Here is a 26,640-nt window from a genome sequence, read left to right on the forward strand (position 1 = left end):
TAAACCCTGTAAATTATTTGTAAATCTGTGAACTTTTTGTTTCTGTACCGAAAGGGTCCAATGGCTTTAATGCTGATTTATAAGCAAAGTAAAATAAAGATATAGTCAAAGTCATGTAAATGTCTCAGCTGTATGCAGTATATATCCTTGCTGAGAAAACAAGACGTTCAACCATCATAAACCTTATAAACGATTCATGCATAAAGTCACTTCCCAGATTCAAATATTTTGCGGTCAAAAATGATTCAAACCAGTGTTACAATACTCCTAAAATATTTGTTGTCACAGATTACTTAGCTATAAAGCACAGGACAGTTTGAATAATAGTTCTTCAAACAGTTCAGAGGAGAAATTAATCCCTTTAGAGGAGAAGCTAAGTTTTGTAAACTATAAAAACCCACCAAAACCCATTACTTTATATCAATGTTAAAATTTAAGATGAATTTGTTGATTTATTGTCATTGGTTGGGGCTAGTGAAGTATCTAGAGTTTTTGCTAATGTCCAATTTGTTGATTGGTCTTCGTTGGTTGTGGCTAGTGGTGTATCTGGAGTTTTGGCTATCGTCCAACTAAACCTTCGTTTACCAGATGAGGTTGGTGTTGTATGCTTGTGCTTAGCGACTAGTTTTCTGTGTCGTGGTTGTCTCGAGTTGAAATCTCTGTCTTGTGACGTACCCGCTTCCGCCGTTGCCAGATTGTCGCCCCCATCGTCGTAATTTGGGCCAGACGGCTCGTCGGATCTCACGAATCCGAACGCAGATTTGTTCAGAAGTTCCGTTTGGCTGCTCCGCCGGATCGAGATCCTGCGGAGTTCCCGTTTATCCTGGCGATCCAGATCCTTCATAAGGTTGCCACTCTTGAAGCTTTGGACTACCATGACGAGCTTGCCGTCCCTGTCGAACCACTCCCGGCTGGATTTGTTGTAGGTCCCGTTCAGAGAGTGCTCGACTAAGTCGGCACCTAGCGCCTCCTCGTGGAGTGGAACCCGGAGACCTATGGTGAGGTCGACTAGCTTGAGAAGGGTGAATGACGTCACGGCAGTCCAGGATGCGATGGTTACAACGGCGAGAGCTTGAACTCCTAGAAGTTTGAATCCGCCTCCAGCGATTAAACCTGCCCGGGAGATGTAGATTTTAAATTATTAAAAAGTATGTTCAAAATGAATACGATAGGTTTGCGGAAACCATTTGTAAATACCTATTTTTAAGTAGTGCTGGTTCTGAAGAGAACTGGTGGTTTACAGCCCAACGTTCCGACCCGTATGCTTTGATCGTCTTCAGGAGAATGCTCGACTCTTTCACCAGGCAAGATTTCAAATACTACTAAAAAAAAAATCCATCTCAAATCTAATCCATTTCCACCAACCCTGCTTTCATCTTTCCACATAGTCACTAATTTTCACGGGAAATAATAAAAGCAAGATAATTCCCAACACGATTACGGGGGGCATTCTTGGCAAAAAGTCACGTACTAAACGTACGTCGTTATTGTGGGATTAAATTTATTAGAAACCTTCTCAACAAGCCTTGTTTTAAATCTCTGACAGGTATACGGGATGTTTAGTAAACACGTCATACCATGCCGTTCTCTTTTCTACACTTTAATTGTAAGTCATCTCCTTGGTAATGTTAAGAGACGAGCCCTAATAATTGGAAGTGAACTCACCTTGTTGAGTCTAATCGTTAAAAATGAACATTCAGCACAAAAGTGACACCATGTTTTGTATGCAAAAATAAAATCAGATAAACTGAGTATACATTTTACACAAATTGTTTGTAAATAAAGAAAATCCATGAGTGAAAACTAATGTCTTGTAATGCCTTCTGTCTGAAGATGTACTTTAAAAACCATCACATTTAGCATAGACACTTAAATGCTTTTAACAAACCGAGGTACCTGGGACGTGCTAGGCATGGGTGATACTTCGAGTGTCTCATTAAAATAGAGATGAATCCTTAATTGGTAACGAGTAATGGGGAGAGTTTGATAGTAATTTTTTTTTTGTGAGATTGGTAACGAGTAATGGGGAGAGTTTGATAGTAAAACATTTTTGTGAGAAACGGCTCCCTCTGATGTAACATAGTTTTCAAGAAAGAAAATTTCTCACTAAAATAATTGAATTTGATTTCGGGACCTGAGAATTAGAGTTTTTAAAGGTCTTGAAAATCAAGCAGCTGAAGTCACACAACTTCGTGTGACAAGTTGTTTTTCTGTCATTATTATCTCTCGCATGTCGCAACGTCGACGACATTTTGAGCCACATCCAGTGAGAAGACTGGTCTTTGTTAATAACTGATAGTGTCCAGTGTCGTTAAATGCTTTTATAATATCGGGATAGCTAAGTCTGGGCGATACTGTGAGTGTCTCATAAGAATAGAGATGAAGAAGTTAAAGAAAACATTTCATTTGGATTGGGCGCTTTTGGGCTATAAAAAAAAGCTTTTCTTATGAAGTGAAAATGGTTGGCAAAATATTTGTAAATTCCCTTAAATATCCCTTAAAGGAGGGCGTATACGTTTGCCGCCAACGACCAGAATCCCCTTGGCTAATTCCGCTTTTTTTTGTTAATGAACCATTTGTTCCGACTTCAATGCCACTTTTTCAAAATTTATTGGACATACCCGTAGGTTTGCATATCAGTGAAAGTCTAACCTGTATAACGATATTGGATATTGAAAATTCAGGTACGCTTGTACAATATGTACAACGGTGTTCCCATATGTTTGTACATCATTGAATGTCTATACATTGTACATCATTGAATGTCTACATTGTACATCGATGTTGGATATTGGACATTCTCATAGCTTTGTACTATGAATGTCTACCATGTACATCGATATTGGATATTGGACATTCCCATAGGATTTGTACAGTGAATGTCTACCTTGCGCATCAATGGGTGCAATCGTTTAGCTTCCCTGGGTGGACCCCGGAGTGTGGCGATTTTTTTTTTATCCAGGACGAACGTGGGTAATTGTCTGCACACGTTCGTCCTAAAAAAAAAACGCCACACACCGGGGTCGACCCAGGGAAGCTAAACGAACGCACCCTATATTGGATATTGGACTTTCCCGTAGGTTTGTACTATGAATGTCTACCTTGTACATCGATATTGGATATTGGACATTCCCATAGGATTTGTACAGTGAATGTCTACCTTGCGCATCAATGGGTGCAATCGTTTAGCTTCCCTGGGTGGACCCCGGAGTGTGGCGATTTTTTTTTTATCCAGGACGAACGTGGGTAATTGTCTGCACACGTTCGTCCTAAAAAAAAACGCCACACACCGGGGTCGACCCAGGGAAGCTAAACGTACGCACCCTATATTGGATATTGGACATTCCCGTAGGTTTGCACAGTGATTGTCTCCATTGTCCATCGATATTGGATGTTGGACATTCCCTTGCACACCCATACTGTATATTGGACACTCCCATTCTAGGTTTGCACAGCGAATTTCTACCTTGTATTGATATTATATTGGTCATTATTGATATTATGATGATGTCTTTTAGAAAAATAATAATAATACAATCTCACCGTCGGTTGACGAGAATCCTTCATCGAGACTATCATGTCGACCGAATATTCCAACAGACAGCAGGGCCCACGTAGCTGACATTGCGTGGACGGGAACAACCCCCACTGGGTCGTCAATCTTCAGCTTTTCAGTCAGCATACATCCACTGCAGGCGATGAGGGAACCCGTTATACCAATCACTAGACCCTCCCACGGTTGTGCTAAGGCGCATAGAGCTATATCAAAAGTGATTGAAAACAAACCTCACATTAATATTTGATAGTTCTCATTTGACGGGTCACCGTGGTCCATTGGTAAGACTGCAAGACTTTATTCGCTAGGTTGCGGTTTCGAATCCTCCATACGTAAGGAGGGAACCCGTTATACCAATAACCAGACCCTCCCATGAATGTGCTAAGGCGCATAGAGCTATGTAAACAAGCCAATCAAACCCACATTATAATGTTATAGTTCTCATTTGACGGGTCACCGTGGTCCATTGGTAGACTGCAAGACTATATTCGTTAGGTTGTGGGTTCGAATCTACTGCACGCAAAGAGAGAACCCGTTATACCAATAACCAGACCCTCCCATGAATGTGCTAAGGCGCATAGGGCTACGTAAACAAGCGAATCAATAGTTCTCATTTGACGGGTCACCGTGGTCCATTGGTAGACTGCAAGACTGCATTCGTTAGGTTGTGGGTTCGAATCCACTGCACGCAAAGAGAGAACCCGTTATACCAATAACCAGACCATCCCATGAATGTGCTAAGGCGCACAGAGCTATGTAAACAAGCGAATCAAACCCACATTATAATGTTATAGTTCCCTTTTGACGGATCACCGTGGTCCAGTGTTGTATGACTGCAAGTCTACAATCGCTAGGTTGTGGGTTCGAATCCTCCACACGAACGGAGGGATCCCCCTTATACAATCACCAGACCTTCCCATGGGTGTGCTAAGGCGCATAGAGCTATTTTTGTATCAAAGGTGATTGGAAAAAAACAAAACATTATTTTATAGTACGCATTTGACGGGTGTCTAGTGGTGGTTGGACTGCAAGACATGTAATTGCAAGGTTGTGAAGCCTGTCAAACTATTCTGCTGATTGTAATGACTAAAATAAGTTTCGTTGTCTAAATCACAATTTTTCTGTTTTTGTAGTGAGTGTTTCCCATGAGTGCAGCACGGAGTGCAGTCCGAGTTATCCGTTGCAAATTTGTGACGTCAGGAAGTATGAACCACAGTCTTTAAATCCCGAACTTTGGGCTTTATATAATAGCTCTTACTTGTGGATTAGCTTCAGCGATGTGAGCTCGGGTATGACAGGATCTTTTGCATAGAAAATGCATGAAAGATCTAGCTAGCTGAGTTAATCCAAAAACTAAGCTTGATACTAGCTTGATACTAGCTCTTATTTACTAGGCTTTAGCGATGTGAACTCGGTTTAAATCTCTAACTGGATTGCCAACGATTGCCAAATCAGTGTAATGTGAACTCGGGTATGAATCTTATCCTTGGATTAAGATATTATACGTGGGTTGTGTTTCTCGATGTGAACTCGGCTATGAATCTCTAATTGGGCCAGGGTCTATAATGGTAAATTCGGTAGCGATACGAACTCGGGTATAAATCTCTTACTGAATTGTCTACCAGGTTGAGAGTGTGTACTCGTGTGCATTTCTATATAAACCCCCAAGTGAAATCAGTGTAATGTGAACTCGGGTATGAATCTTATCCTTGGATTGAGATATTATACGTGAGTTGTGTTCTTCGATGTGAACTCAGGTGTTAGTCTCTAATTGGGCCAGGGTCTATATGGTAAATTCGGTAGCGATGTGAGCTCGGGTATGAATCTCTAATCTGGCCAAGGTAATGGTAAAATCGGTAGCGATACGAATTTGGGCATGAATCTTTAATAGGGCCAATATATAATGGTAAATTCGGTAGTGATGTGAAATCGGGCATGAATCCTTACTCGGACTAAGGGCAGAGTGTAGGGGTTGAGTTAAACCATTTGAATCCAGTCATGAATCCCTAATTGGACTACGGTCTGAAATTTAAATTGGTTTCCGAGAAGGGAACTCACAAAATAATCAAATTTCTTAAAGGGTGTCTGATTTTTCAGCTTCTGACTGCCTCGGCCAGTATTAATGGCAGAAGATAATACATACTAATGCGGCTAAAGCTCGGTTCACATATTTCCTGCGAATGTGAATGTCTATACGAATTTTGACGTCACAAATTCACAATTATAATTCGCAGCTGTACTCAACGCCTGCGCAACATTAATAGCGAAAACAGCAACATGACGTCAAAATTCGCATCGAATTTGCATTCACATGAAGTATGAACCATAGCTTAAAAATCTCAGTGTTATTCAGTGGAATGTCTTGGTATGTCAACACTAACGGGAATTTTAATTCTGCTTAAACCATTTCTGTCACGTCACTCTTTTGAAAAATGTATCTCGCCTTCGGTTCATACATTGTACCCACAAGTCTACACTTTCTCGTCCGTTCTCCTTAACAAAATTGGAAGCACGAGAGTATACGTACCAACCATGTCCCTTTTGTTCTATTGTGTGAATATGGGTCCTTTATACCAACCACTACACAATCAATTTCCAATGCAATTTCATCACCAATTATCAATCTCGAAATAGTAATAATTATTGCGTACATTCGGTAACCCATGTGCGATACTTTTGTATGACAGGAAATGTCTCGCCGAGTAGGAGCGACAGACATAATCTAATATAAATCCATCCAGCCTTGTCCCCAATAAAGGTTACTTCATACGCAAACAAGGATTCTGAGTAAAAGAAACTGGAACACTAGGCCCCTTTGTACGTCAATAAGGCTCGAAAACACCCTTCACGCAAATCCACCCTTTTAAACTCCTTTTAGTGAGGATGCCCAATGTGATACTTCGTGGTCAATATCCACATGTGAGCCGTGCATGTTATATATTTAACTTGGGAGTTAAAGTGCAGCAAGTTTAAATGAATCAATGAAGCGTCTTTACGAAATGGGTCAGTCGGTTAATTAGATCGAAGTAAAGGCTCAGATGGAAGACATGGATAGCGTTCTTAACGGGCACTAGACACTATTGGCATTTACTTAAAATGTCTATTAGCATAACACTTCCTTTGTCACAAGTAATGGGGAGCCGTTGATAGTATAAAACATTGTGAGAAATGGCTCCCTCTGAAGTAACGTAGTTTTGAGAAAGAGGTAATTTCTCACTCAAATATTTGTTTTTGATAAAATACTCCAGGCTTGAAACCCCGTTTAGGCTTCTAAAAACACACAAAACTAATGTGCAACAAATGTGTTTTCTCTTTTGATATTCTCTTGCAACTTCGATGACCAACTGAGTTATTTAATGCAAAGTGAGAATACAGGTCTTTGACAATTTTAAAAAGAATGTCCATTGCCTTTTTACACACACTGTTTGTTCTAGAAGCAAGCAATATGTTAGTATCGAGCAGGGGAAAATAAAGCTGTTGTCAATTTGAACTGATTAACAAGTGACTGCTACTACACTAATTCTCAGGGGAAATGTTACATGTAGATGGATGTTGAAAAAGTACAATTGCATTTCACACGGTTTTATTGTGGGATTTGAGACTTATCGTTTAAATTCTTCTCTTGATATACGCACAAAATTACCAACCTGCTAACACTATCAGCTCAATAAAACACAGAGCGTTGTCTTTGTCTAGAATAGTAAACATATATTTATATTTTATATTTTATATTTTATATTTTACCACGTGTACCCCTCTCGAGGAACAAGTGTTTTCTCTTCAGTCACTTTCTCTTGTAACTTCGATGACGAATGGAGTCCAAATGTTCAGAGATTAATTGTTGATGTATGTTGGGATACACCAAGTGATAACACTGGTCTTTGAAAAATCAAAACTTTAGCCCGTTGCCTAAATCCAAAGCAACATATCGTGTCAATCGTATAAAATAGCCACATTTTTATGTTCTGTAATCATAATGCGAAATTTGACACTACCACACCGTAGAAGTGTTCATTATACAAAAATATATAGGTAATGAAGTGGCAATACTTCTCGTTTCATTCTCTAGTGTCTGAGAAATCAAATATTTACCTGTAATCGACACCAGAGATCCGAGTATACCATTAATCAAGAAGCTAATGTCGAATTTACGTCGTTTGGCCACGTAGCTGCAACACACATAAAGATGTATTCGTTATTCGATTAGAAAGGTATAATTTTTCAAAGTGGTACAACTATATAGGGATGGGGGGGGTGTGGTATCTGGACTTTGGTATTATTGGAAACTTAAAGAGTCTTACCTACTTTTTAGCTTTTGCACACAGATAATGTACTATTGTTTTAACACTAAAGCCAACTATAATGTAATTACTTTCAAAATGAGTTGAAAACAATATTTTAACAAGAAGATAAACTTAAATTTAGCAAGAAGTGCCCCCAAAGAGAAAAAAAAAACACGGAAAAAACCGGCTCACCCCCTTTACCCACTGAAACACAGATGAGGCATTTGTGTACGAACTAACGCTGGACTTCTCTCTTGTAATGAAACTAAACATGCGTTGAAAAAGTCCCCCTTATAGAAAAATACTTGTGCACCATGGGTTGCCTTCTACACTACTATGTACGGAGCAGATGTTTCCTCGTCAAAGATACCTTTTTAGAACCAATTGAAGGACCTAGTTGTAGGACTAATTGTGGTTACTATTAGTCGCAATATCCTTCTTCTCCAAGCAATTAATAAGATTTACACTGCACCAAATTATTACTGTACCGTACTTTTATCCTCCCTTTCAGTGAAGGTCTTCTTATATACCTGTCCAAAGTACTACGTTTACCCCCAGGAGAACATTTTACTAAGTGACCCGTACTTGAGATTCGTTCAATTGAAGGACCTAGTTGTAGAGCAATTAATAAGATTTACACTGCCCCAAATTATTACTGTACCGTACTTTTATCCTCCCTTTCAGTGAAGATTAATTGAAGGTCTTCTTGTATACCTGTCCAAAGTACTAAGTTTACCCCCAGGAGAATATTTTTCTAAGTGACCCGTACTTGAGATTCGTTCATCAAAGAACGTTTAACTTATTATTACGGGCGTAGATGCGAGTTAATTTTTTCTCTCTACAAGAACGAATGTACTTTCAATTGAAGAACTTCACCTGAGTTTATGTCAAAGAAGCTTTCATTTTAGCCACACATAAGGGATCAGTGAGCCTTTGATCACATCAAGGACAAAACAGGGTCAACAGCTAACCCTTAAAGGCACTATGAACACCTTTGGTAATTGTCGATTTGCAGTATAGGGTTCACTTGGTGTATCCCGATCATGCTAAAATTAGCAAATCTGTGATAATTTAAATTCAATTGGTCATTGAAGTTGAAGTAGAGAATAACCAAAGATAAAACACCCTTCTTTCAGATGCCAAACAAAATACTTCAGACCTCAAGTTAATGGGTGAGAAATAACATCGTTCTCACAAAACTACGTTGTTTCAGAGGGAGCCGTTTCTCGCAATGTTTTTGTTTACTATCAACCTCTCTCCATTACTCATCAAGTAAGTTTTTATGCTAACAATTATTTTGAGTAATTACCAATAGTGTCCAGTACCTTTAAACTACAGTAACCACAATGCCTACCTTCACCTGCCAGAGCTTCGCACTTAAATCCTTCTTCCATCCACTTTGTGAATTTGGCGGATAAAGATGAAAAATGACATCTTATAAGGGGGCATTGTTTGACTGCACTTACGGATTTAAACGCTCAACGATCATCAATTACAAGACGTACGGGCTTTTGCATTATGAACCCATTGCATTCCCTGCGGGTATATCCAAAAGGGCAGCAGATTTTCGTTTAAAAACTGTTTGATGAGCCTGATGTATGCTTAAGCTGACACCGAGAGGGCTTATAATGTAACGCTTACTGATATAATTGTAGCCAATAGTAACAATAAAAATGCACTGTTTTTATGAATCAAAGTTATTTTTGTCTCTCCTGATGTTCTGCAGTATGGAAGCTTGAGTTGCCTTCCTGTTACTGAGTTACCGAGAGATACTTTATCTCAGAAACACGGATTATTTTCATGGAAACACGGAGTTTAATTACAAGGTTTTCCAGAAATATGTTGAGGTCGATGTTGTTGTTGTTGTTGTTACTGTTGTTGTTGTTGTTTTTGCTGTTGTTGTGGTTGTGTGGTTGTTGTTGTTGTTGTTGTTGTTGTTGTAGTTGTTGTCGTCGTTGCTGGTGGTGCTGGCGGTGCATTTGTAGTTATTGTTGGCACAATAGCGAACAGTTCTGCATTGTCATTTGACGGATAACGCATACATGTCATCTATCATTTAGCATTGTATTTTACTGCCGCAACGATCACAAATTTATAGTCCCTCCAATAAAAATATGAACAAAACATGGAGTCAGCCAAGCATAACTATGTGTGTTTTTCCTCTTTGTTATAGATGGACTTGAGTAATGATGTTCATGTGATTATCAAAACGTACAAATTCGTAATGTTCCTTATGTAGGCCTATATGATGTTGACAAATTAATGTGCACAGCTGCTGAATTTGTGAAAGCGAGCATTTTTTGTTTTGTGCCCATCAATGTTAACAAGGTCAATATTCATATAAGATAGATGGCCCTAAAGGATTGTTTGCCGATAATGATGCTTTCCGGGTCTCGCGGTGCTTCAAATTTTCATTAGACATCATTCATTTCTCTGAAAGGGTCAATTTACTTCTCGTAGACTCGATTAGGCCATTGGATTCCTAAGTACCTTTTTACTGTAATATGCTTCCCCTCTCTTTTCCCCAGACGTGAATTGTTTGTGTTATGAATTTCAGAAAAAAAACCTTCCCTTTCATTTAATTTCTAACAGCGCTTGTCCAACTGGCAGGGTATTACATTCTTAAAACCTATACAGTATTTTGTTACTAATTAATGCTTTATTCAGGAAAACAAAGTTGCCATGCACTGGCAAATTTGTTAAGCAAATTGTTAAGCTGGCTTCAAAAAAAGAAACTGTTAATTTTAATAAAAACATCAATTTCTAAATTTCCCATGTGGCTTGGCCAATTTCTGGGTCAGTGTTACATGGAATCTGTGTCAAAAGTACCCCACAGTGGGTCAAACTGACGTAGAATCCGATTTAGAACCAACATTTTCAAACCTCTTTCTAGATCAGGAAGAGGTCAAGGGTCGTTCAATTTTGACCCCGGAGTTTTTGAAAGTGAAGGTTTAAATTTGACCCAGTTAATACTAAAAGGCACTGGACACTATTGGTAATATTACCCAACATAGTCGTTAGCATAAAAACTTACTTGGTAATGAGCAATGAAGAGCTGTTGATAGTATAATTATTGTGAGAAACGGCTCCCTCTGAAGTAACGTAGTTTTCGAGAAAGAAGTAATTTCACACTCAAAATATTAAAATACATCATGAAGCCTGAAGCCCTGAAGTAATAAGAAAGCACATGAACTTGTGTGAAAAGGGAGTCTTTCTCTTTTGTTCTTGCAACTTCGATGACCAATTGAGTGCAAATATTCAACAATTTGTTGTCTTATGGATTTGTTGGGATTCACCAAGTTAGAATACATGGTCTCTGACAACCAAAGGTGACCACAGTGCCTTTAATGACTATGCTAAACACAAATACATGCACATTACTAATTGATCAAATAGGATGACCGTGAAGAACATTATGGTCCCATTGTTACATGGACAAAGACAAATATTAATAATCTAATAATAAACTCGTTAAAAGGACTTTATAGGCTAAGGACTTAAATCACCGTGTGCATCAATTTAGAATAGCTGATTAAAGTTATAGATAAAATGTACAGTCGGCAAACAAGAACAATAACAGAACCGAATGCAGGTTCAGAAACGTCATTAATTGACCCAGATTTCGGATCCAAAGAGGGCCTGACCCCTTTCCAGGTCTTCTTGACACGGATAATGGTTATTAAAAAAACCTCATGTGCTACCAAAGTGGTTCTGTAGGATACACTGCATTTAAATATGGACACTATTGGTAATTATCTAAGACCAGTCTTCACACTTGGTGTATCGAAACATATGCATAAAATACCAAACCTGTGAAAATTTGAGTTCAATCGGTCGTCGAAGTTGCGAGATAATAATGAAAGAAAAAACACCCCAGTCAGACGAAGTTGTGTGCTTCCAGATGCTTGACTTTCGAAACCTCAAATTCAAAATCGGAGGTCTCGAAAGAAAATTCTTGGAAAATTACTTCTTTCTCGAAAACTTCAGAGGGCGCCGTTTCTTACAATGCTTTATACTATCAACAGCTCCTCATTACTTGTTACCAATTAATGCTAATATTTATTACCAATAATAATTGTCAACGTCCTTTAATTGCCTTCAATTTGACTGTAAAGGTTGTCTCATAAACTCTATGTTGACTCTACTCACACCACGCGGATGCTGCGTGTGCTTGACCGACTTCTGGGTCATTTTGAAACTGTGTTCCGGGTCTTATGCTCCAGAAATAGGCGTCCGGCCCCGTGGAACCCGGAACCTGTGTTTATTCTCACACGGATAATACATGGGTAGGTTTGTGTAGAATACAAGGTAAATGGTAAATACATGTATATGAAATATTGATTCATACGATGGTTTAATGTGTACTTGAATCAAGTAGTATAAAGAACTGATTGTTTGGCAAAAATATAGGCCTGCGTATTTAATAATATAAACTACTTATTTAAAGGGAGGGTAAGCTATACTTTGGTCTATAGATGACCTAGCTATACGATGCTGTGCAGCTGTTTATAATGCACACCATTTTGAGAAATGATTCCTTAAAAAAAAAAAAGTTATACGGTTTTAGAGAGAGATAAATTCACAAACATTTCAATCTGATAAAAGGTTTCTGATCGCGTCTTCCAATTTTACGGATTCTTATTCATGTATGGCAAACCCGCTTTGGATTTTCTACCACCCCAAAACGCAACTAACTTTTTGAAAAAAAAAAAAACATTCTCAGTCTTGTTTTATTATATAGGCCCCCTATACCTACATTTAAAGAGTTAAAACAAGTCATACAGACCCCAAAACCAACGGTATATTTGTTTGTGCCTTTAAAAATGTAGGCGATTTTGCTCGTGGAACCCCCTACCACGGAAGTACAAGAGAATTATAATGATGCAATATTGATGCAATTACCTTAATGCAATAGCAGCTATGCCTCCACCAATAGAAGCAGTTATTGTAGCAGTTGCGGATCTGTTGGTCAGACGTAAATAAAACAAAAACAAAAGACAAACACAGGCAGTTAGATTGGCACCATTATCATCATAATAATCAATTAAGCACAATATAAACAAAAACCTCTTCTGGACGTATAGAAAAGAAGAAAAAAATATGCAAAATTTTCTTGTTGATGGATTTGGTTATCCTAAAGAGGTTACCAAACGTTTGCGTTGCATGTTTTTATATAAATTGTACACAATTTTACATTAGGTCATAATGTTTGTGCCACTTCGTTTAAGCTGAAAACACCTTTAACATATTTTTATTCAACACATGACAACAGTTTGACCCTTCTGTCTGGTCCAAACAGGAAGTTCAAAGTATAAAAAAGAGAATACATTGAAGGGTATTTTCTTTCATAAAGTACGTTACTTCAGAGGGAGCCGTTTCTCACAATGTTTTCTACATCAACATCTCTCGATTGATTGTTCCAAAGTAAATTTGTATGCTAATAATTTGTTTTAATAGTAACAAATAGTGTCCAATGCCAAAGCATTACTACACGGAACAGCTTGTGTTGTGTATTGGACAAACTTTAGGGTTCAAGTTGTGACAGCTACGATGTCTCAATGTGCTGATGGTACCATAAACTGTAGTTATAAAGACACTGGACACTATCGGTAATTGTCAAAGACCAGTCTTCTCAAAATAACAAACCTGTGAACATTTGAACTCAATTGGTCGTCGAAAGTTTAAGATAATAATGGAAGAAAAAACACCACTGTTACCAGAAGTTGTGTGATCTAACAGATGCAAAATCTTACTGTGGTCTCGAAATCAAATTCGTGGAAAATTACTTCTTTCTCGAAAACTACTTCACTTCAGAGGGAGCCGTTTCTCACAATGTTTCATACCATCAACCTCTCCCCATTACTCGTTACGAGTAAAGTTTTATGCTAATAATTATGTTAAGTAGTTACCAATAGTGTCCACTGCCTTTTGTAGGTCAAACAGCTGTCATTTAGACCTACATAAAATAGTTCACAACGTGTAGCATAATTTGATAGCTCTCAAATTAAATATCTGTATTGGTTTTCATAAATAAAACAACTTCTCGAGGAGCGTTGAAGCAGATGGGCATTTAATGATCAATCTGAAAAGTAGGCCCAACTAATCAACAATTTAGTGGGTTTATTGTGTCAAACACCTGCGCACGATGAGGGAGGAGATTTAACATAAACGCACCTTCTGAATTACAGCCTATAAAGTCATTTGGTGACCCCAATTTGACCTTTCTTCATATCAAAACAGAAAGTTCAATTAGAAAATGGTCAGTTTATAAACAAAATATGGAAAGGGTATACGACACAAGGGTTCATACACCCTATGGTTAAATTAGAATGAAAGGTACATTGATTGGGCAGATTAGATTGACAATCAGTTTTATAGAAAGACGCTTAAAGTCAAAAAAGGACAAAAATAAGGTCAAAATGTAATGTTTGAGTGATCAAGTTTTCACCGCGTTGTATTTTGGTGTTGTATAGTCACTGTATTATTCAAGTTATGATAGCCATATACGTTGTCACAACGTTTTAACGTGTGTTTGGCGAGTAAAATTCAAAAATGAGAGTAAAATGTTGTGACTACTTGTAAAATTGAGAGTTTTCGTTTTCGACGACGGATTGTTCTGCAACGGTTATCAAGACTTTACGGCGTCATCTGCGTTTTGATGAAAACGTCAATGTTTGGCTGAAAACTACTAACACCGTCGCAGAACCATCCGTCGTCGAAAACGAAAACTCAAAAAAGTTGGGAAAATGTATTTTTTTCACCATTCCATATAATTATAGTTAACTCTGTCTATATTGTATCGGTGAATTAATCATCTTGAACGGCTCAAACAATTGGTTTTGGATGGTTTGTATTGTCATTTATAATAGCTAACAATTTTTTTTTAGCTCACAATTTTATTGTCTTTATCGGGAGGCATATATCTAAAATCTATTGAGGGACGCTGCCACCAGATGGGCAATCTGGGTAATGATAAATCTGAAAAGTACAAATCAATAATTGCATTAAAATTGACTTATTGTGTCCAATAGCAGCGCACGATAAGCAAGTAGATTTCAATGTGTTTAAAAATCTAGGCTATACAAAAACAAATCTGAACCAAATGTCAAAGGTTCATCTTTGTCAAATGTTGTATAGCTTATGGCACATTTTCAGTTTACAAGAAAACGTGAATGTTTATACTAATCTATGACCCTGTTAAAAGCTCATTGAAAATTACATGTCTGTAAACATAGGTTTAAACAGGTGCGACCCGGCGCTTGGATACAAGGAAAACAAATTTGGTAAATTAAAAGAAAACACGTACCTCATCAGAAAATGTTTACTTAAGCAAAGTTGGCTTGCCTATAGGTCGTATGTGCGGCACCTAAATGTAGCCCGAGCCCTAGATGTAGCCCGGACCTAAATGTAGGCCCAAACATGTACCTAAATGTAAGGTCCGGGCTACATCTAGGTACATGTTTGGGGCTACATTTAGGTCAGGCTACATTTAGGATTCGGGCTACATTTAGGTGCCGCACATGTGTGCAACAGAAATACTCTTTACATAGAAATGGCCGCCATTATCAGGAGAAGCCCGTTATTCGAAATGACGATGGAAGTAAACAAAAATACGTTGCTGTACATGAAAAAAAGCCCAGCCTAATGTAGCCCATAATCGTATACCTAAATGTAACCCTCTGTAGTCAATATATCGTATACCTAAATGTGGCCCAGACCTGTGAAAATTACATGGAAACAAGGACTAAACCTCACACACAAAGGAGACAGTTTTGTGGGTGCATTTGATGGCTTGTCTATGTACTCGGGACCGACAAATAATTATGCGGTCAACTTCGGGAACAAGATAAACACGAAGCGAAATTAAATTGTTAAACACATGCACTCAGATCTTGATGCAGAACTGAAATGCCAAAGAGCATGCACGATATACACTTGCTTTTGAGCACATTATAAGGAGACAAAAAAGCAGGGGATCTAAGAACATATGACCTATTGATTAGAAGATCCATCAAAAACAGGTTTCACGTTTCACTTATACATCCGAGATTTACTGCAGGGCTATGTTTGGCGTTAATGAAACCTCATAGGGTGAGTGAACGTGGGAACGTGTTGAAGTAGGTTGAATTGACCTAACGGCAGGTTGTCTACTTCACCGATGTCATTCCTTTTCAAACAATGAAACATAATTTTTGTCTCTTTCACGTGCAACTGGTTGAGGTTATTTTCTTGCAATTTATGACAATAATAAAATAGTCATCTTTAGGAGAAATTAACAAGTATACATTTGCAAACATTAAGCACATACACTAAAGATTAACAAAATTATAATCATTTTTGGGGTTGAACAAAGAATTGACTAGAGTGGGATTCGAACCAACGACCTCCGGATTAACGTGCCGGCGCTCTACCAACTGAGCTATCTAGCCCTATATTGGCGGTGTCCCTATTTTGTCAATATCTTTGTTCGGGGGTGCCAGTCAGAAGCCATACAACCGTTAACTGCCGTGTAGCCAGGGATCACACCCAAATTACGATACAACCTGGGAAGCGGCAGCTAGGGGATCACCTTAAGGGGATGCGACTTTTTGTTTCAGATATCAATATAAACCACAAGGGAAACTGACTGGGTAAATTTGTAAATGATTTTTGGGGTTGAACAAAGAAAAATTATAATCATTTACAAGTATTACAAAACAGAAACAGAGCAACACCAAGTTTGAAAAACCAAGTCAAACCCTACTCATCAACAGTGAGTCCTAAGCCCACATAAAAATGCTGATAAGGTGAAACATCTTAAACATCAGTAGGCCAATATTTTCCGGCTACCAGCAACACGGCAGGGGATGGAACATTAAACAACCCGAAACGGATTGAAGCACGCTAAAAAATAGTACAATTGAGTCGTTATAGCTCTTTGCTCATCTGCGTTTGGGCTGTTTTAGTTTTTTAAGTAATTTGCATGTTCGATTTGAATATTGTCTCAATCAATGACGTGCTTGATCACAAGTTAGCACATACATTTGAACTCCTCACACTATCAAGAAAGTTAATATGTCACATGAGTCGGTTTTGCTTAGTTACGTAAGAGACGGTGAACCTCCATGGTACCGTGGATTGCTCATCTGGAGGTTGCTATGCAAAGTCTTGCATATCACCCAAGATAGTCTTGCATCATCCAAGATATTATCTTAAGATATAAACAATTCGGATAACATTTCCAGTGCTTTGTAATGATGCCACCCATCTGTAGTAAATAACATCAAAATCTCAACAAGTCCGATAGCACTTCCAGTGCACCGTAGGTAAAAAAGAAAAGACAAAACACGAAAAAAAACACGATATTGGACAGCCACACATTTTTTGGATAATTATTAATTGAACAGGGAACAATCCTCTTAATCAGTTGTCTTACACTTTTGGTTCAGGTGCTTAATTCCATGAACTGCACTTGATAGTTTTATATTAACTGCCCATAACTGTGTTGTCATCAGTCACATCCATTATTTCGTGTGTTTTCCCCGTGTAAGTTGACCCCGATACTTTAAAGGCATTGGACACTATTGGTAAACATATTTGTTTGCATAAAAAACTTAATTGGTAACGAGCAATGGAAAGCTGTTGATATCAAAACACTTTGTGAGAAGCGGCACCCCTGAAGTTACATTGTTTTTGAGATATAGGTAATTTTCTCACTAAATTAAAAGACTTATAAGGCATCTGAGGCAGCAAGGGTGTCTTTTCTTGCATTATTCTCTTGCAACTTTGATGACAAATTAAGCCCAAATTTACACAGGTTATATTATGCATATGTTGGGATACATCAACTGACTGAGAATACTGGTCTTTGACAATTATTAACAAACGTGTATAATGCCTTTAAGGCTAAGGTTGTCTATTAAAGCGTACTTCCCACTCCAGGCTGTGAGTGATATTTCATTTTGCCACCCGGTCATCTTGATAGCTCAGTGTCGCCGTCTTCGTCTCGAGGACTCAATCTATTTTGAACCGTGCGCATTTTTTTTCTGTATGGAATGTAAAGGGGGTAGCCTGTCAGCCCAGGAGTAGGTGGTAAAGGCCCCTGGAAAAAAAATAGATTGTAGCCCACACCTTGAAGTGGCCTTCAGGCCTTTTGTGTTTTGCGACTTGCATTAAAGGAACACGTTGCCTTGGATCGGTCGAGTTGGTCTTTGAAAAGCGTGTGTAACCGTTTGTTATATAATTGGTATGGTTAGAAAGATGTTGTAAAAGTAGAATACAATGATCTACACAAATATGCCTCAAAATTGCGTGGTTTTCGTTTTACCTCGTCGAATAAACACGGTCGGCCATTTATTTATGGGAGTAAAAAAGTTGACTCCCATAAATGGCCGACCGTGTTAGTTCGCGACGTAAACTGAAAACCGTGCAATTTTGAGTGATACTTGTGTGGATCATTATATTCTACCTTTAAAACATCTTTCCAACCATATACATTTCATAACAAACGGTTTCAAACGCTTTTTTGTAGACCAACTCGTCCGATCCAAGGCAACGTGTTCCTTTAATACAAAAAAGGGAAACAAATTATATTTATATATATATATATACAATTGCCATTCTCAAAGTTGTCCTGATTATTTGTTAAGCCTTCCCTTTTTAAAATCGGTTTTGAGAGAGAGAGAAAAAAGGAAACATTGGATAGAGCACTACGACTGTACTGAAAATTTTGATGTTATAAACAAAATGCAAACCGGGTGGCAATCTCAGTGTGTACACAATCGCTAACCAGGGATCTGCGAGAAAAAAAATCTAATCCCAAAACCATCATTCCAATTTTCTCATGTCACGGTTTGTTTTTTCTTCTTTTTCTTTGGTAAATTCAACCCTATCCGATGAGACGGAAATTGGTCTGCTTATTGCTATTGCCGCTCTCCGATGCCGCACGATTATTGCTATGGGATTAGATGCGTGTTGACTTGTTATTTAGTGCGACGTTGACGTTTTAGGTGTAAGGCAAACAAAATCCGCAAATTAAAAGAAAACACTCCATCAGAAAATGGTTTTCTAGCAGAGTTCGGGTCGTGCACCTGATATTAAGGATCCATTTCTTTTACCGACTGAGCCTGTGAGAGTGTCATGGTTGCCTTTGTGAGGAGGAGCTCGCCATACAAAATGACGATGAAAATGACTTGTGTTTTACCTGAATGTAGCCCGATCTATAGATTGTACCCCATATTGTGTGCAGGCAGTACAGCACATAATCGTACATCTAATTGTAGCCCAGGTCAATATTTAGCCAAAATCGTATACCGAAATATGACTGGATCTAATTATCCCATACTGTGTACCTTGATGCATCCCATTATCGTATACCTAAATTAAGCCCACTTCCAAATAATTGTAAGCATGAAAGTAGCCCAGGAATAAATGTTGCCCATATAGTATACCAGGCCTTAATGTAGCCTAATTATTTATAATGTATACCTTAATGTATCCTTAACCGTACATCTTAACGTATTCCGGGACTAATATCAACCATGATATCGTAAACCTTACATAGCTTATATACGTATACCTAAGTGTAGCCCGGGCCTAAATGTAGCCCATGTCGTATAGCTAAATGCAACCCCGTAGTATATACATAGCCCCTGCCTACAAGTAGCTTATGCGTGTGCCTTTATTATGGAGTCCATGCCTAAAATGTAGCCTACGTATTGCACACCTTAATGCAGTCAGACTTAAAATAAATGTGGACCAACCCCGAACCTTAGAGTATTTCGTAGCTACCTGGTGTGGATTTCACAAAGAGTTAAGACTAATCTTATCTCGAGTTAGGACGAGTTACCCGTCCTAACTTAGGACTAGCTGTACATTTTTGATATCTCCTAGGACTAGTCCTAAGAGGACTAAGAGGACTAGTCCTAACTCTTTGTGAAATCAACCCCCTGGTCTCGGGTACACTGGTACATTGGTACGGTAGGATCTCCGTCCAATAAACCAAACTCTTGCCTCGTGTCCATCCTCACGTTGACATATTATTATTAAAGTTGATTGGAATTCATAGAGGATGGGCGCACAATGATAACGGTATCTGGACCATGTAATCGTTATCCATGGTGCAATATGGCCGAGAAGCACGAGGTCGGCTTTTTATTGAAAACCTCTCTCGTTAGGGACTTAATTGTCACAGGAGGCTATTTCTAGAGACAACTAGGGGGCAACAACCTTTCATTACAGGGAATACTACGTCAGTTGACGTAGTGCTTTTTTCTGTCATCGTCTTCCTAAGAGATTCTCTGGGTTTGATTTCTCCCACATCTGAACTTGAAACTTCCTTCCCTGTCTTCTCTCAATCCGTGGGATTCTTGGCTAATAGTGAAAATTCTGAGAATTCTTTGCGTAGTGCTCTTTCTTTTTCTCGTCTTACTCAGATAATTCTCTGTGGTTTTCCTCCAACTTTTGAAACCGAAACTTCCTAAAGCTCCCTGCTTTCTGCCCATTCAGCTGATTATTGGCTAAGTTCACTTACCGGAGAATCCTAAGCCTCACAACCAGCATAAATAAATAATAAACAATAAACAATGTTTTGCTATCAGCGTTTTGTTTTCTAAGTTAAACGGCAATTGATATGTTGATTTTTGTTTAGAACAGAGATCGTATTCCGTAAATAAATGCTGGAGATGGACAACATTACCTCTATCTAATGTAAGAAAGTAAACGTACAACACGTGCGCCTTTTTGGCGAGCAGCAGTTTTGCTATAGCATGGCAGCAATGGTTATTGTCTGCACCGTATGCTGCATTTAAAGAGTTGATAAATGAAATGGCATCCATTATAGTGTAGTGGTGAAACGTCACTGATAAATTTGTGAGTTTGTTTTCAATTTTTCATCCATATCGGAATTGGAAAAATTTACCTGTTTGCTATAAGGCGTCAATTTCACACTTCACATAACAGCAAGAGTAGTCTACTTGCACCTTTTGGCGCCATAGGATCTTTGGCTTAGACTGCTCTAATCTGCGTGTAAATTAGTTCGTGCGGCATGGCCAATATTGCATTGTTTCCAGTTCAATTCCATTATATATTTATCCCCTGTCAGCCGATTTAAGCTGCCATGATTCTGCACTGCGAATATTATAATGATTCAGTGTTGAAGGTGTCGTAAAAAGTGACAATCTAGTCTTATTTTAATCATTTTTTTTAAGGACAACTTTGACTAGATAAATGACTACTGCTTGTCGCAAAGGTGCGATACTTGGAATGGTTGACCCACATCCAGTAACGTATAAACACTCGTAGCCCTACCCATTGAACCGTGTGTGATTACGTTCACGCCAGTTAGTACCACATCATCAATACCAAGGTGGAGGGGAACTACATGGGCAATTAAAATGTACAAAATGTGCAAAATAACATCAACTTGCATACCTTGAAGCTAATATCCACTTGTTCTGGGAGATGCCGTACGTACTGCCGCAGTTGAAGCCAAGCCAACCCCACCTGTTAAAATAATAAGAGTCACAGAGAGAGAGAGAGGAATAGAAAAACAAGTTCCAAATGTTAACGTACATGAAGTCCAGGAGAAAAACTTAAAGAGCGTACAGCTAGTATAGTCACGTACAATATCTGCCCCTGTTTATTGAATGCTGATAGTCTGTGAATATCAATCATTTTAAATTGAAGCCAGCTTCGTGGTTTTGCATGCAGTGGTTTAATTTACAATGCTGAAGGTAAACCGTACCGGCATTGTGGTTCTACACTGCAAATACTGGGTTGTTAAAATTGACACCATGGGTCTGTCACAAAGATACCGAAATAGAGTCAAAACCATAACACAAACTTCTGCCAACACAATATGTTGACATCAAATGATGGTGAAAACTTTACTATCTGGAACCCTTTTCAGATTGTGTATTCCAATAATAATGGATCATTCTTCCTGATCGACATAACCGCTTGGATTATCTCAAAAACGTTACTGAGTCTTTTGAAATAAAATTCACAGATCGTTTTGATATAGTTTACACCTATATTTAATGAGCAGGGTAGATGGTCTAAGCTTTCGATCCAAACCTGTCCTTCTTGTCAGAGGTACACGTCTATATTTATATAGGGTTAAAACAATCGGGCGGTTTACAAAAACCACATTGCATACCTTCCCTTTAAAGACCTTGGCACTATTGGTAATTGTCAAAGACCAGTCTTCTCACTTGAGTGTATCTCAACATCATGCGTACAATAATAACCTGTGAAAATTTGAGCTCAAGTTTATCGTCGAAGTAGCGAGATAATAATGAATGATAAAAACACCCTTGTCACACGAAGTTGTGTGCTGTCAGATGCTTGATTTCGAGACCTCAAAATCAAATTCTGAGGTCTGAACCATCTCTAGTAGATTCATGTATTATTCAATTGACTATTATGATGGGACTTGTTTGTGTTAACTTTGCCCATCTCCAAAATCAAATGGCCTTAGGTATATGCGTTCATGTGAATAATTATTTCAAGCCAGGCTTTGAAATAATCACCAAGAAATGTGATCTCATGTGTCAGTAAAAACAACGAAGACTAATATCAAGAACTATAGCCAGGTATTCTGAGCACGTTTGGGTCGGGGCATGTTATTACCCGGCCACAGGTAACTGATGTGATTGTGTCTTTGATGATAGATGCATGGAATGCTGCCACACAGTCGGAGTATGTCTTAAAGACACTGGACACCTTTTTGTAATAAAGACCAGCATTCAAACTTGGTGTATCTCAACATATGCATAAAATAAAATAAACCCGTGAAAAATAATACTCAATTGGTTATCGAACTTGCAAAAGAAAAAAAAAACACCATTGTTACACGCGTGCTTTCAGATGCCTTAAAAACGCCCGAAGTCTTTAAATAACTGAGTGAGAAATACCTCTTTCTCAAAATCTACGTTACTTCAGAGGGAGCCGTTTACTCACAATGTTTTATTTTATACACAGCTCGCCACTGCTGATTATCATATAAGTTGTTGTGCTTAAATTTGTTTTCTGTAATTACATATTATTGTCCAGTGCATTTGGATGTTATTAGGGCAATCGCCTTTGGAAAACCAAAAACGGGGACAAGTTCGGGCAGCGACCATTTTTGTCAATCACTAGTCAATGTTCTATGGCATACCTATGCATGGATAATACTACCTGGGTACCAGGCAAAATCACCAAATGGTCAACTCGAGTCCCTCACTCATACTTGAGACAGGTAGAATAACAGCCAATGGCAGCCATTTTGAAAATTTTCGTTTTATTTGAATATCTTTATGTTTTGAAAAGGACAAATATGTGAGGGTTTTAAGCCAGGGTTTTATACATTTTTCGTGATATGCCACTCTATATAAAATTCCATGCTTGTATCATTAAATGAAAACACGTTGGCTCGGATTGGGCTAGTTGGTCTTGAAAAACGGTTGAAACCGTTTGTTGTGAAATGCAAACGATTAAAAAGAGAAAATTTAGAAGTAGAACATAATGATCCAACGGCATGGCTGCCAACAAGTAAACACATTTTAAGTATGGCGTTATAACACGCTATTAGGGCGATATAACACCTTTTTTACGGCGTTATCCCTGTAGTCCCTGCACCGCCCGAGTTTGCTGAAAACTAATATATCAAGATTCTTGCAGTTAATTACTGGAATCGTAGTCCAAATTTTAAAAGATAGCCACAGCTTAACTTTTATGCACAATTTGAACCTTGATATTTGTATAACCCTGTAGTCCCTGCACCGCCCGAGTTTGCTGAAAACTAATATATCAAGATTCTTGCAGTTAATTACTGGAATCGTAGTCCAAATTTTAAAAGATAGCCACAGCTTAACTTTTATGCACAATTTGAAGCTCGTTATTTGTATAAAAGTACAAGTTCGCATGAGAACAATGAATGTCTCTCGTTAAACGGCTACGGTAATTTTTATGGCGAATAATATTTGTTTGTAAGGATAAAATGGACAAAATAGCTTTTCCAGGCTTTTATCTGACTCAATTATTATACTGATTAAATGCGAAGGCGTGAGTTTTCGACAATATTATCGTGAATGATGAATAAATACAGTTTCCTTTGTGTTTACTAATGAGCGTTTTGTTGGGGTAAGAGCTAAATTATTTCATCATCATTAGCTTCATTAGCTAAATAATGACTATCGAGGATTCTTTTGACGTTCCTTTTTTTCTACAAACACAAGCTAGCAAGGTTTCTTCCTACCACATGCAGTGTATCGCTAGGCGGCTGGGCGGTCCAGTGGCTAAATGGTTAATCATATGCATTTTATAACAGATACGGTTACAAACACTTTTCAAAGACCAACTCGTCCGATCCAAGGAACGTGTTCCTTTAAACTCCCAATGTTCCCCGTAACCATCTAACTCTAACAATCTCGTAATTTGAAACAAATAAATAACAATGACGGTTAGTTATAGTTCAAACAAACTAATAGACAAGGAAATAATTTTCATAATGATCAATGAATATTGGTGGACAGGGTGAACGACATGGGTTAATTAATAAACATCACATCAGAAAGTGGAATAATAAGCGGACCCTTTTTTCAAACTCGCAAGTAGAATGCCAATGAGGGCGCTAGCTATAAAGCTGGGTGGTACTGCATTTTTAAATTGTACGTACGGTAATGACTCCGAAAATTAAAATGGCGCTACAACCTTACGTGTTAAGGATTGTAACAGCCGTTTGGGATACTATTTTGCATTTGGAGAAACAGTTCACTTCAAAGTACTACGGTTGTGGAAAAGGATATTACTTTTTATCCAAGAAGTTTGAATATAAAACGCTTCTCAGATCGTGTAATCTATACTGGCCCTAAAAGGACAATGAACATAATGTATTAACGTGAATATTGAAGTCAATATTCATGGGACATCATTCACCCTGGAGTTTCAGCGATATCTCCTAAACACGACCACCATTTGAAATGCAAAGTTCATTGGTAAACCGATGTATCCAAATCCATTATTGTATAGGATTAAAACAAGCGAACGGTTCTAGAAGCCGAAGAAACAATGCATTTAATGTCTTCGCGGGAGGATGGTTGGAAAAACCTGCACGTTGTCATGGATACAACGTATCAGCATACCTTTTGTCCGAAATTGTTCTGAAATATCATCCGCGACGGTCTCAAGATCAGAGGTAAAGCAAACACTTATTCGTTTTTAATAAGGCAGTGCAATTGATCCTGACCATCTCTAGCTATAAGATAAGCCACTACGCATGTGCTGTACCCTGTGTCCTTTGCATAACGCACGAGTAAGAGGCGAAGTGCCCCTGTCTATCCCCAGTATGAGTTTTCAATGACATGCCTCGGAATGTTCAAGACATAAAATCATCTTGAAAAGATACAAATTGAATTTAACTGAATTGTTTATACGTCAAGTATACAAAATAACATAACAAAATTCTTCATATATAGCTTTACTTACCAAAGCATGAACATTCCAAATATAGTATTGGTAGGTGAGCCCATAGCTGGTGTCTGTGCACCAGGTTCGAATCGACCAGTCCTCGGCTTCAACATTATCGTCGCTATTAAACCCGTGACTCCTCCCACAAGATGCACTGCCCCCGCCCCAGCTATATCAACCACGCCCATGTTCTTCAACCACCCGGCGCAGTCCCACATCCAATGGGCGGGGAAGCAATAGACCAGCGTGTTAAGGAATGAAAAGAGAATATACGCCTCGAGTTTGGTTCTCTCTGCCATGGCACCACTGACGATCGTGGTGGCTGTCGTCGCAAACGACGCATGGAAGAAGAAATGCGAGAAGAGCTCCCCGAATTTATCCGGGTCGCTCTCGTCCACGAAGAACTCCCCAACGGCCACGAAGGGGTTGTTCGAGGCGTGGTCACTGCCGCGTTTATCGAAGCTCAGCCCGTACCCGAACATCCAGTAGGAGATACCACCGAACAGAACATCCACGGCGTTCTTCACCATGATGTTGACTTCATTCTTCTGCGAGACGCTGCCGGACTCGAGGAGCCCGAACCCGGACTGCATCGTGAAGATGATGAAGGCACTGGTGAGGACCCACGTTGCGTCGTCCCAGCGTGTCTGCATGTAGACTGGGTCCCCATATGGTACGTGGGTCGAGTTCTCCAGCGAGGCAGGTAGCTCGGGAAACGTCCTCAACTCCAATGGGTTGGGAGTGGTGACCGCGTGAGAGAGATTGGGGCATGCTACGGACATAATATCCGGTTAGATTGAAATCCGTGATTCGAAATCTATGGGGAGAGAAACACAAAAACAGGTCACACAATAACCACTGTGCTATCGTTGAGTTGAATGATTTACGTACGAGTTGTCTTAGGAACGTTTTTCTCCGCTACAGTATTAATCAAAGACATACGACAAGTTTGAAGAGGATGCATTGCTAAACATTAACTCAGCCGGTGACATTGACAAGCAGAAAAAAACGGGAAATAACATTTCCCGCGCGAATCACTCAAGCATTCCTGCGTTACTACCGACAAGAAAACATTTGTAACTGTTTACACTGGATGGTTTCTGCCCAATTTTGCCTGTAATTCCACGACTCTTGAAAAAAATGCACTAAAACCAAGATAATTCTCTACTCTCTTAATATAAAACTTACCAAATTGAATTAGGTTTGTTTGGCTGCACAGGAAACGCTGTCAGTGTGTGGCAGCAACTGCATTTGATAGTCCATGACTGTTGCATTTCGTCCACAGAGCACGTCTACCTGAATTGTATGTTTTAATGTTTGACGCACCCAACGGCTGTTGTGTGTTCAACATGCCGAAAAACAGAATTTTTT

General features: G+C 38.8%; 1 protein-coding gene across 1 annotated transcript; it reads right to left on the bottom strand.

Moving 5' to 3' along the window:
* On the bottom strand, positions 1–26,640 carry LOC117295295 (putative ammonium transporter 3). Its single transcript, XM_033777853.1, has 7 exons — positions 26,458–26,640; positions 25,288–26,086; positions 21,250–21,321; positions 12,742–12,801; positions 7,649–7,725; positions 3,544–3,759; positions 1–1,113 (listed from the first exon to the last, which is right to left on the bottom strand). Exons 2-7 carry the CDS (start codon positions 26,049–26,051, stop codon positions 434–436), a joined length of 1,869 nt encoding a protein of 622 aa, XP_033633744.1. The 5' UTR covers positions 26,052–26,086; positions 26,458–26,640; the 3' UTR covers positions 1–433.

This window comes from Asterias rubens, chromosome 10 (assembly GCF_902459465.1).
Source record: "Asterias rubens chromosome 10, eAstRub1.3, whole genome shotgun sequence".
In the NCBI taxonomy this organism is placed as follows: Eukaryota; Metazoa; Echinodermata; class Asteroidea; order Forcipulatida; family Asteriidae; genus Asterias; species Asterias rubens.